At 44.8% G+C, this 12736-nt stretch overlaps 1 protein-coding gene and 1 long non-coding RNA gene across 3 annotated transcripts in view; one reads left to right on the top strand and one right to left on the bottom strand.

The window, feature by feature from the left end:
* The window catches only part of Orc1 (origin recognition complex subunit 1), a 28792-nt gene extending 18680 nt beyond the window's left edge, over positions 1–10112 (top strand). For both annotated transcript variants that reach the window (XM_048453333.3, XM_048453331.3), the window contains exons 10-18: positions 1955–2052; positions 2481–2582; positions 3063–3234; positions 3595–3702; positions 3895–4044; positions 4657–4776; positions 6594–6763; positions 7718–7805; positions 9554–10112. In XM_048453333.3, coding sequence (XP_048309290.2) covers positions 1955–2052; positions 2481–2582; positions 3063–3234; positions 3595–3702; positions 3895–4044; positions 4657–4776; positions 6594–6763; positions 7718–7805; positions 9554–9748 — 1203 coding nt within the window. In that variant the 3' untranslated portion in view covers positions 9749–10112. The remainder of the gene's footprint in view (positions 1–1954; positions 2053–2480; positions 2583–3062; positions 3235–3594; positions 3703–3894; positions 4045–4656; positions 4777–6593; positions 6764–7717; positions 7806–9553) is intronic.
* Positions 7355–12734, bottom strand: LOC146895135 (uncharacterized). Its single transcript, XR_015737539.1, has 4 exons — positions 12266–12734; positions 10948–10982; positions 9602–9796; positions 7355–7781 (listed from the first exon to the last, which is right to left on the bottom strand). It is a non-coding gene; the product is annotated as an uncharacterized LOC146895135 (long non-coding RNA).
* Between the last annotated feature and the right edge of the window lie 2 nt (positions 12735–12736).

Genomic DNA, 12736 nt, shown 5'->3' with positions numbered 1-12736 from the left:
TATGGTAAAGAATGATAATTCCGAGATCTCACAGAAACAGCTGGATTCTTAGCATAGGGCTAGGACTGTTAAAGTAGTGTGTTCCCTAGACAAACAGGCTTACGTGAACTTGATTGAAAATTAATCTACTTGAAGATGACTTTTTCCCTTGTGTTATTTTGTTTTGCTTTTGAGATGGTGTGTTACTATAAAGCCTAGGCTGGCCTAGACTGCTCAAGGGTTCGAGTTCCTTTTTTTTTTTTCATTAAAAGTATATTTATTATGTGTAGTTTTTTCTCTGCATGTATGCCTACAGACCAGAAGAGGGTACCAGATCTCATTTCAGATAGCTGTGAGTCACCATGTGTGTTGCTGGGAATTGAACTCAGGACCTCTGGAAGAGCAGCCAGTGCTCTTAACCTCTGAGCCGTCTCTCCAGCACTCAAGTTCCGTTTAAGGGCCTGAGTCAAAAGACCAAGAGCACAGCGTCCTAAGGGAAGCACAAACACTGTTGAGTCCTGGTGTTTGCATTTCCCTTGGCACTCAGGGAATTGATTCCAGGCTATACTAATACAGCACAGGGATCAGGGGTACTGCTTACATGTGGTAATGAATGTGCAGCAGGAAAGCGGAAGGAAATCCCTGCACAGCTGTCACAGCATTAAGATGTTGGGGTCTTTTCATGCAGAGAGGTGGGTTAGAGAAACACTAGTGTTAGACGTAGCAGAACTCCTCAGCATACAGCTAGAAATGCTGTTCTCCTCTTTTCCAAATCAAGATGGAGCTGAGGCTGACGTCTAAGCAGGCTCTATCTAAGGAAGGGAGTCTAGTAGATCCCATTTGAACTCAAGGCCATATTTACTTGGATTTCCTCAAATACAAGTGCAAAAAGCTCACTGTTCTGAGTGTTCACATCCACTGGGTCTCACCAGAAAAGGGGATGTGTGGCCCCAGGATCATAGCAAGTCCACTAGTCTTGGGCTTACCTTCCTGCAGGTCCTTTGTTTTCTCCCCAGTTGGTCAGTTTGCACATTTTGGCCAAGGAAAAGGTGAAGAGAAGTGAGAGAAAGCATAGGTCTGATTCATAGATTAACCATCAAGAAAGAGTGAGCCTGTGTAGCTGGAGCGAGGGCTCAGCAGCTAAGAGCACTTGTTCTTCCAGGGGACCTGAGTTTGATTCCCAGCACTCATAAGGCTGCCTACAGTTCCATTGTTAGCAAACCCAGTGGCTTCTTTGGGCATCAGGCAAGCACGCCGTGCACAGACAGACAGACAGAACACTCACGCACATGAAATAAAGTTGGAAAAAAAAAGAAGAAGGATGGGCCTGTGAGTGGGAGTAGTGACCCAGGGATTTAGAATAAATTTGGTTGTTGTTTTCTTGATGTTTCCAAGTACGAGGTTGTAGGCTGAGGAATTCCTGAGTCAAACCTTGACCGTATTTTCAAATAAACAAGATCTTAGGAATCACATACAACCAACTTATACCTCCTCTTCTTGAGCAATGTGACTTGAGTTTCCTAATAATTTTTTAGCTTTGACATAATTAATGGAAGGCCAGAGGTGTAGTTCGGTGGCAGACTACCTATGTAGTATTGTGGAACCCTGGGGTTTTTGTTTGTTTTTGTTTGTTTTTGAAACAGCGTCTTACTATGTAGCTTTGGTCCTGGGATTGGCAGGCACCACCATGCCTGGCTGAATAATCTTTTTTTTTTTTTTATTTCCTTTCTCAAAATAACTGTACTCAAATTCCGATTCCATATAAGTATTAGAAAAAAAGAGATCATGTTTGGCCTATGAACAAAATGTTTGATGTGAGGGGTGGGGATGAGGAGTAAATCATTTTTATTTCTTTCATGTAGGAGGTTTGACTACCTTGTTCTTTTACCAGATCAATCTTCTGTGTGTCCTGGATGTTTTTTGTGTGTGTTGGTTTGTTTTGCTTTGTTACAATTTATGTTCTCATTGACTACAGCCTAATCGTAGAACACCTCATCACGCCACTCCTCAGATTCGCGATAGAAACCTCGCTATCCAGGAGCCAACCAGCACGCTTGAAGAGGCCCGGATGAGGTAAGACAGCCTGAATAGATCAGAGTGATGGGGCCTCTTTCTTCACGTGAGTTGGGGTTGGTTGTGCCACTATTGTGGTGCTGTTGGGAGACAGTGAAACAAGTGCTTACAGACGCATTGAACAGCTGACGGCCGGGTAATGCAGATGGGAGGAAATGTCTCCCAGGCTTCTGCCATCCTCTTGGTGTTTCTGAGGGTGGTGTCTCTTAGCTACAGGACCCTAAAGTAGAAGTTCTGTTAGAATGCAGGACGAGATCAAGAGTTTTTGGAACTCATAGGTTTCGGTCTACCCAGGTGGTTTTGGTGGATAAAGGGGGGGGGGGCGAGGCACCATGGAGAGAGGTAAAAAGGAAGGAATTTCTTTCTTTTTCTCCCCCCTCCCCCCCATATGGTTACTGGGTAGAAATAATAGTGTCTTTTCCATGCAGGCTGCATGTTTCTGCTGTACCTGACTCTCTTCCCTGTCGGGAGCAGGAATTCCAAGACATCTACAACTTTGTGGAAAGCAAAGTTCTTGATGGGACTGGAGGGTGAGTAATGCTGAGCAAACGGGTAGTCTGAGGAAGAGCTGCTCACACAGGGTCAGCAGGGTCAGCAGAACCACTGCTAAGCCTAGAAGAGTGGAATTCTGCCTTTCAGAACTACCGAGACCACTGGGGCTGCTCAGTTGATTGGAGACACTGGGTTTGATCCCCAGCACTGCAGAAACTGAACATGGTGGTGGCAGGGTAGAGGCAGGAGGATCGGGAGTTCAAGGTCATCTTTTGCTACATAGTGAGTTTGAGGCTAGCTTGACCTACATGTGGTTTTGTCTCAATTTAAAAAGGAGGGGGTGACCTTTGATTGTCAGTTTGCATGCATATAGCTTTGACTGTAGAGTGTCTAAACAGGTCCAACCCTGATGAGTCTCCTAGGGTAATCTTCACTTCTCTATCTCAAGGGGCTTGCTATTTCTTAGTGTTATGTGGACAACACAGACCCAGGCTATGAGTATTGCTTTCTTGCTTTAGGTGTATGTACATTTCTGGGGTTCCTGGGACAGGGAAGACGGCCACCGTACACGAGGTCATGCGCTGTCTGCAGCAGGCAGCCCAAACAAATGATGTTCCTCCTTTTGAATACATTGAGGTCAATGGCATGAAGCTAACGGAGCCCCACCAAGTCTATGTGCAGATTTTACAGGTAAGCAAAGTTGTTGGGGGTTTTGGGGAAACAGTTCTTTAGAACTAGTGTCTCACAGCCATCTATAATGAGATCTGGCCTTGAAGGCGTACATGCAGGCAGAACACTATGCACAATAAATCTTAAAAAGAAGAAAAAAACATGGCATAGGAGCTATATGTTGACTGATTACGTGCCGGCATGGCAGCAAACTAGCTCACAAATGGTGGGGAATGTCCTGGAATAGGGTGTAAACGCTCTTTCATTAGCTGTTGCCCTGGGACAGGTGATATCCCTCTTGGGGAAGGGACTAGAGTAAGAGACGGAGTAAGGAGATGGAGCTTCTTTTACAGACTACAGCAACTGCTTTTCCTCATACAGAAGCTGACGGGCCAGAAGGCAACAGCTAACCATGCGGCAGAACTGCTGGCAAAGCGATTCTGCAGCCAAGGGTCCCCACAGGAAACCACCGTGCTGCTTGTGGACGAGGTAAGGTGCCTGTGGGCACACAGGAGTGATGGTGGTCAGGCAGACGTGCCGGCTCCTGCTTCCACTAAGGTCTGCCCATTGGTTCCCTGACGGGTTTGAAGATGTGGTATAGGTAGCACATCACTAATTCAGCTGTCACTTAGGTGCCCCGACCAGTCTCTCACCGACACTGTATGTTGTTTTCTTTGGCAGCTTGACCTTCTTTGGACTCAAAAACAAGATGTCATGTACAATCTCTTTGATTGGCCTACTCACAAGGGAGCCCGACTGGTTGTCCTGGCCATTGCCAACACCATGGACCTACCAGAAAGGATCATGATGAACCGCGTATCCAGCCGATTGGTAAGTCCAGGGTGTCGTGTAAGAATGAAAATTTAGAAGGCCAACAATGTATGGTTTCTGCCATAATTGTAATTTTTATGTTGGAATGAAAAACCATTGCCATTTCCTACACGTACCATACCCTATGACTTGGCACTCTGGTCCCTGTGCAATTTTAAATCACACAAAGTCTTAGAAGTTTAATTAGTTTTAAAAATATTTAAGTATGTATCACCTGCCACCTCTTAAGTACTTACAGTAAAGCAGAGAACTAGGCAGACTCGTCTGCCTTTATGGACCTTATAGTTGGGCAGGAAACACCAACATCAAACCATTGAGAACATGGGAAGGAGGGTGGGAGCTGTGCAGGTCTGTAGAGCGCCTTTCTTTCCTCAGATGATTTTAAGAGAATGAAGGGTCTAAGATAAAAGAGTCTGAGAACTGCTGTCCTGCAGGATACCACAGTCGTGGCCAGTACTGGCAGCAACTGAAGGGAAAATGGAAAGAAATGGATTGTTATGTGGGACTTGAGAATCAGGCTTGGGGGCCTGAGTGTGGCTTTTTTTGCTTTGTTTTGTTTTTTGTCCCCACCTGGACGGTGAAACTTGTTCCTCTCTCATTTCGGCTCTCCAGGGTCTCACCAGGATGTCCTTTCAGCCCTATTCTCACAGCCAACTGAAACAGATTGTAGTGTCCCGACTCAAGCATTTAAAGGCCTTTGAGGATGATGCCATCCAGTTGGTAGCCAGGAAGGTGAGTTACCGCCAGGAAGCTCCTTGCTACACCTCCACGCCCGTCAACAGGTCCTTCTGAGCACCTGTTTTCTGTGCCCTGTGCTATGCAGCTGAATATAAAGGGAGCTTTAGAAAGGGCCGAGGGTGGGAGCACATGCCTGAAATTCCAGGACTTGGGGGACAGAGGGAAAGGGATCCCTCCCTGAGTTTGAGGCTGGTCTCGTCTCCCAGGGCTACATAGTGAACTACTGTCTCAGTGAACGGATGGATAAAATCAGTGAAGAAACAATATTCTGGAAGACTCCTTAACCTTATCATATGATTCTTTAGACGGCCACAGGGATTATGGACTTATCTATAAACTAACCATAATTGATTCAGCGAACCTGCTCTTTTGTGTAATTGAAGGGATCATTTAGATCCATGGAAGCCACCTAGGAACTAATGAGGTGGAGACAGTAAGGCCAATCCTTAGCAACTGGTCAGAGTTAGACCTGTTTATATGGAACCATCATTCTACAGACACGGCTGTATGCAGACCCTCACTACAGTAGTCATGGTCCTCAGAAGGGCCCCAGGCTCCCAATGGAACTGCTTTGGGTGTTTTCCTGTTCTCAGTGTTTCCTTTCATTACCTTAGCCCAGGCTCTTCGATTTGTACTGTTTGCCGCTAGAGCACTGTTTCACAGGGTGAGGATGGTGATAGGAAGCAGGAGGTAATGAGGAAATGTTTGGATGTAAAAAGCCAGTGAAAGGGAAGACTGTGCTGCTCCTGTATCTAACTAGGAGTGGCTTTGGATTGTTCAATACATTGCATGCAATAGTGTATAATCCCACCATACAGGGATGACTGCCATGTTTGCCTTTTGAGACAGGGTCTTGTTGTGTGCCTCTGGCTGGCTTATAATAGATTAGGCTGGTCTCAAACTCAAGAGATCTGCCTGCCTGCTAGGATTAAAAGCATCACCATGCTAAGATGACTACTTTTAATGTCTTAGTGTATCATGGATCATTTTAGAGATAATTTGGTGACGTCCAGGTTGCTAACGAATACTGGGAATGTAAGAGCTGGGAAAGAGGTCTTTGGAGGCTGCAGTGGCTCTGAGAATTAAAATGCAAATGATCTGGGTCGGTATGGCAGTTTATCCCTGTAAGTACTTTTGAAGGTGAGGCAGGAGGATTGCAAGATCCAGGTCAGACGTGCGGAATCTCTCCCGGTAAGCCACAGTCACGTGGTGATACACAGATTACTAGATATGGGTTAAAGAAAGATGTGAGAATTGGCCAATAAGAGGCTAGAGCTAATGAGCCAGGCAGGGTTTAAATGAATACAGTTTCCGTGTAATTATTTCGGGTGTAAACTAGCCAGGAGCCAGGCGGCGGAAAGCGGCCCATTGCTCTTTTTACTACACTTCTATACCACCATTCCCAGCCATCACAGAGGCCAGAGTAGAGCTTTGGATTCCCTGGAGCCTGGAGTTATTGGTGTTTGTGAACTGTCATGTGTTCATGACAAGTACTCTTAACCAGTAAGACCTTTTCTTACCCATCCTTAAAAACAAAAGAACAGCAGCAAACCCCACTTTTTTTCCCAAATATTAAAGTTGGGGATTTCTGGGGTTACCTATAAAATCTTGGAACAATGGTTTGGCATTGAAGGAATAGTGTTCCTTATATGATATAAGTCCAGGCTCCCACAAGATTCCCCAACTGTCAACTTTGGCATGAGACCATTCTCGTCACCGCCTTCTCTTTTCATCTATGCATAGATCCAGTGGTTATTCACCTAGGTTGAGGTGGCAAGTGGACATTAGAAATAAAATGTTCCCTCTTATAGGTAGCGGCCCTCTCCGGAGATGCACGGCGCTGCTTGGACATCTGCAGGCGAGCCACCGAGATCTGTGAGCTTTCCCGTCAGCCTGGTGACTCTCCGGGCCTGGTGACTGTGGCCCATTTAATGGAGGCTATAGATGAAATGTTCTCCTCGCCCTATATCACTGCCATCAAGTAAGATGCTTTGCTGCCTGCACCTTTGGAAGGGTCTGAGGAGAGATCGCTGCTTTGGGGCTTTGGAAATGTGCTTCTATTTTAGAATGAACTCAGTCTGCACATTTAGCTAGAGAAAGTCCTTAGGGGCAATCAGGGAGGCAAAACCAAAGTCCTTAGGTAACAGATGAATGCTTATTAACATGTAAGTATGAGTACTACAGGGGCAGGCTGGGTTTGGTGTTTGTTCATGCCTACAATCCCAGCATTTGGAAGGCTGAGGCAGGAGAATTGCCACAAGTTTAGGAAAGCCCAGGTTGAATAGTGAGTTCCAGGCAAGTCTGAGCTATACAATGACTCTGTCTCAAAAAAAGAAAGAAAGGAACACATTTGGTAGGTAGAAAGATGAGTCAGTGGTTAAAAGCACCCAAGACTCAAATTTAGTTCCCAACATCCACATGGCAGCTCACAACTGCCTGTGACTACAGTTCTCAGATCTGACACCCTGTTCTGCTCTCTGCATGTACACACGCACACTCACACACAACTTTTCTGCTCTCTGCATGTACACACACAACTTTTTTAATGTTATATGAACAGTTTGGGCAGTTGTGGCATGTGACTTTAATCCAAGCAGACAGTTCTTGGAGTTTGCGGCCAACCTGGTCTACATAGTGAGTTGCAGGACAGCCCAGGCTATACAGAGAAATCCTGTGTATAAAATCAAAAGAAAGTCGCTTTCTAACTGAGGCATACCCACTCCCGAAATTTGAGATGGGCTTTTTTGGTTATTTATTTATTTGAGGTGTAGGTATAATTCCAGAAGTAGTTGCTTTGTTCTGCATTTCCAAAAGAACATTTTGTCAGCTTAAGACTTTGTCAGGTGGTACAGAAAATGTTTCCTTGTGTTTTCTTTCCTCGAGGCCAGGGTTGCAGGCAGCCTCTTAGGATTAATATATCTTGGTTTCCTTTAAGAAACTGTTCCCTCCTGGAGCAGGGCTTCCTGAGAGCCATGATTGCAGAATTCCGCCGATCTGGACTGGAAGAAGCGACATTTCAACAGGTATTGGCTGAGTGCTGTTTTCTTGATCCTTCTAGATATGGGTCCAGGCTTAATATAAGGGTTACAGCTCTGAAAGTATCCTGGCATTTGGGAGCCAAGGACTACAAAGTCACACTGCATAACAAACCCACAGAAGAGATTCCCTAGTATGGGAAGTCCCAAGAGGGTGATTGCTTCTGCTGGGGTGAGAAGCAACAGAGAACTGGGCAGAACATAAGGTTAGATAGTGTTTCTTGGTGGGAGGAGCTTTCCAGGGTGGTCTGGGATTGGAGTGATCTGAATCTCCCCCCCCCCCATATGACAGGGCCTTGCCATTCTCTAGCCTCCTGGTAGGGCAATTAAGGAAATCTGGGGTCTTGGCTTAGCCTGTGGAGATGGGGTGAGGTTGACACTCAACCAATCTCAAGGGGTCAGGTTGGACTGGCAGAATAGTCTAGGAACCTGGTGCCCAGAGGTATCCAGGAGCAGGGCTGACACGGAGTCTGTGAGTATGGCAGGGAAAGCCCTCAATAGCCAGCGCTTAGAATATGTGGCGCTGAGGATATACTTCAAAAAGTAGATAGTGGCCTTGAATGAACAAATTGGAGAACCATTCTCCAGTACGTCATAAGGCAGGCATGGTGGTGCATGCCTGTTTTCCCAGGACTTTGAGGTAGAGCCAGGAGGTTCATAAATTCAATCATCCTTGGCTACATACCCAGTTTGAGACCATTCTGAAGTATGTGAGACATCGCAAACCATCAACAACAACAAAACCCAGAAGGGGCCTTTAGCAGTTCTGTATTCCAAATATTGTTTAGTTGTGCAATACATCTTGTAAAACTGAAGCTTTGCTTTAAAATGTGAAGTCGGCACATGGTGGCTCACACCTGTAATTTCAACTTTTGGAAGATGAGGCAGGAGGATTGACAAGAGTTTGAGGCCAGATTGAACTACATAGTGAGTTCCAAACCAACTTGAGCTACAGACTTTGCCTTAAAAAGACTAGGAAAGAAGGCGAGGGAGGGTTGAACGAGGAAGGAAGAAAGCATGGTGGGGGGTAACTTTCCTGGTGTCACATAGGTGAATTATAGAAAAGCGGGGTTCAGATGTGCTGTGTCCTGTTCTACAGCTTCTTTTCTACTCCTTGGCACAAGGGCATCTACTAATGAAGCATTTGCTATCTGAGGTACCAAGTATGTGGGACGACCTTCTATGTACGTGTTGATTTTATTGGTTAATAAATCTGTTTCAGCCAATGGCTTAGCAGAGTAAAGCCAGGCAGGGAATCCAAACAGAGATAGAGTAGGCAGAATTGATGAGACGCCATGTAGCATCTGAAGGAGAATGATGCCAGACCATTACCGGTAAGCCACAGCCTTGTGGCGATAACAAAGATTTATAGAAATGGGTTAATTTACAATATAAGAGCCAGCTAGGGATACGCCTAAGCCATTTGCTAAACAATGTTGTAATTAATGTTAATATAGTTTCTGTGTGATTATTTGGGTCTGGGCAGCTAAACGAAAGCACAGTCTCCATTTAAAACCAAGTTAGCGATTGTTTTGAGACTTGGTCTTCATATATAGCCTTGCTTGTCCTGGAACTCAAAAAGTTTTGCCTACCTCTGCCTCCCAAGTGCTTGGACTACGGATTAGAGAGCATCACCCTCCCTGCCCCAAGCACCCAATTTTTGAAAAAGATGAATGATTGGATACAAACCCAGGATTATTGTTCCTCTTGACCTTTGCTTTACTTTTGCTGTCTAGATCTACAGTCAGCATGTGGCTCTGTGCAGGATAGAGGGACTGCCTTACCCGACCATGTCAGAGACCATGGCTGTGTGTTCACGTCTGGGGTCTTGCCGCCTCCTCCTGGTGGAGTCCAGCAGGAATGACCTACTCCTGCGAGTGAGGCTCAACGTGAGCCAAGACGATGTGCTGTATGCTCTGAAAGATGTGTGAAGGACTTCAAGGACTTCTGCCGTTTCCCAAAGAGCCTTATTTATTTTTCTTCAGAACATGGAATTAAAGGAAAACAGAATGGAAATGGTTGTTGTAGATTTTGGCATTTTATGTTATTTAGTTTGCTTTATCCAGAGTGTTTGAGAAGTTTATGGTAACATACTATGTATATAAAGACATGTATATAGTATATTTTTTAATCTATGTAAAGTACTTCTGGGAGAATTTATATGAAATTGGCTATACTGATTGCCTCTGGGAAATACCTGGTGGTATGTCAGGGGTGATAGGAAGACTTCACTGTATGTCATGATGTATTTGATTGTGAATGATATAAAGTAAAATTGTTTTTAATATAAAAGAACTGATGGGGTTTTGTGTTCATCATAGTGACACAGTAGTAGTGACATAGTAGGCAGGAGGCACTGGGTTCATTTCCCGCTGCTAAATGCAAACCAGATACCTTTAGCCCTGGTGCCTTGTGCCCTGCATGGTGCTACATATCTGAAATCTCAGATTTTGGGAGGCTGAAGCAAGAGGATTACTGAAGGTTTGATGGTAGCCTGGGCCACATAGTAAATTCAAGACCAGCCTGAAAAAAACTAAGAACTGTTAGAAATAACATAGAAATAATAGGTATAAGGTTTTAAAAGGTATCATTCACAGAGCTAGAGAGATGCCTGAGAGGTTAAGGGGACTTACTCTTGCAGAGAATGTAGGTTTTGTTCCCAGCACCCAGGGACAGCTCAGCCATTTATTACTCCAGTTATAGGGTGTCTGAAATCTTCTTCTCTTCCAAGAACACCAAGCATGAACTTGGTGCATATGCATATATTCATGCAGGCAAACACTCAAATTTTTAAACAATCTTATCTGCATCAAAGTGTAATACCACCTGTGTGTAATCTGCTCAGCGGCCAGGAGAGGTTGTCCGATCCCCTGAAACTAGTTACAAATGGTTGTAAGTAGCCATATGGGTTCTGGGAACCAAATCTGTTCCCTGCTGACCTCTCTAGCTTCTGTATCAGAATGTTTTTTATAATTTCCATGATTAACTAAAAGGGAGAAGAGTAAAGATGTCATTTACAGACGAAAAATAGATGATTAACAAAATGAAGCAGTTGAAATGGATCAAAGAAAGATGAATCTAAAAGCTAAAATGGGGGCTCTTCCAGAGGATCTGAACTCAGAGGGCTTACCACTCCAGCTCCAGCAGATTTGACACTTTCCAGACCTGCATGCACACATACAAATGATAAATTTTACTTGCCAGAGGAAAAAAACTGAGATGACTCATTGATTGAGAATCTAAATTCTGGCAGCTCACAACTGCCTGTAATTCCAGCTCTAGGGTTTCTGGACTCTGAGCGCATGTGCATTTGTACGTAGATGGAAGTTTTCTGTCCCACTTGTTCCTGTAGCCATTCAGTCCCAAAGAACACAGAGGCTTTTATTAATTATAAACTGTTTGGCCTATTAACTCAGGCTTATTATTAAAGAGCTCTTACAATTTAAATTAACCCATAATTCTTATCTATGTTTAGCCACATGGTTTGGTACTTTTTTTGAGTAAGGCATTCTCATCTCCCTGTGTCTGGGTGGTGACTGCATCTGCCTTTCCTCTTCCCAGAATTCTCCTAGTCTAAGTTACCCTGCATAGACTTCCTGCCTGGCTACTGGTCAATCAGCATTTTATTAAACTAATATGAGTGACAAATCTTTATAGTGTACAAGAGCATCATCACACAGCATTTCCCCTTTTTTCAAAACAAAACTCTGAATCTAATCTTTGTTTAGCTTTTTTTTTATCATTATACATAACAACTTGTAACCAACACTGTAAACAATGACAAAACTTCCATAATCCATTTTTGGAGAATATTGGCATAGTTTTCTAAACTACTTCGTGCTTATTGAGTGCACTGATAATCTTATGGGGATCCAAAGAAAATTTAGAATTATGGTCAAGTCCTGACTGGAGTATTCTGTGAGGCTGAATCAGCTCAACCAGTCACCTTGAAGCTGTTCTGGCTGTAGAACTCAGAGGAAACTGCAACAGAGGTGCTCTGAAAAGTTAGATCATCTGGGTTATCCATTCCCATTGGAGATTTTTAAGGGGGTCTTCCTCAATCAAACCTGATTTTTCTTAACTCAGAATGAGTGTGTCTTGGAAGCTTGGTCTACAAAGCGAGTTCCAGGACAGCCAGCAGCCAGGGCTGTTAGACAGAGAAACCCTGTCTGGTGTGTGTGTGGGGGGAGGGGGGGGAACAAAAAAAAGTTTGCCTTTGTGTACGAAACTGAAAGGATTTTTTGTTTTTTTTTTTTTTTTCATTTTGTTTTTCGAGACAGAGTTTCTCTGTACTACTGGCTATCTTGGAACTCGCATTGTAGACCCGGGCTGGCCTCGAAACTACAGGCCAGCAGTAACCTTGCAATGTGGTATGTCTTTGTATATATCGTAAGTATTTTTATTACAAAAATGTTAAAATAACTTTAAGAGGATTAACTGCACCATACGTGGGTCGGGTCGTGGAACTGTTCCTTCAATCAGAACTGAAGCCTGCAGTTTCTCCATGAAGTGACAATGCGCGTGTGGTGTAAGGATCTTGGGGTTTTACAGAGCGGGAAAAAAAGGGAACTCTGGAGATAGTCCGTCTGCAGGTCAGTTCCATCTAACCAGACACCTTAGGAGGCAGCGGCGGCTGTCAGCTTGCAGCGATCCTCCTGCCTCAGTTAACAGAGCGCTTGGGTTCCTCTAATCGGACTGCAAAGGGGTCCCATTTCCCGGAGAGTCGGTTTTCAGCGCCTAGGATGCACAGGGTGGGCTGCGAGTAAACTCCGTCCTCGGGCCGCCTTCTAGAACAGAACACGGGCCCGTCTCCGAGAGCGGATAGAACGAGCAAGGACACCAGGCGGAGACGCTCCGGCCGGAAGGGGCGCGCCTCGCACCTCCGCCAACCCTCCGGGCGCTCCCGTCCGCCAGTCTCG

The sequence above is a fragment of the Myodes glareolus genome, chromosome 3 (genome assembly GCF_982192425.1).
Source record: "Myodes glareolus chromosome 3, mMyoGla1.1, whole genome shotgun sequence".
In the NCBI taxonomy this organism is placed as follows: Eukaryota; Metazoa; Chordata; class Mammalia; order Rodentia; family Cricetidae; genus Myodes; species Myodes glareolus.
Note: the sequence above shows the minus strand (reverse complement) of the source record. Positions and strands in the feature narration are given on the sequence as shown.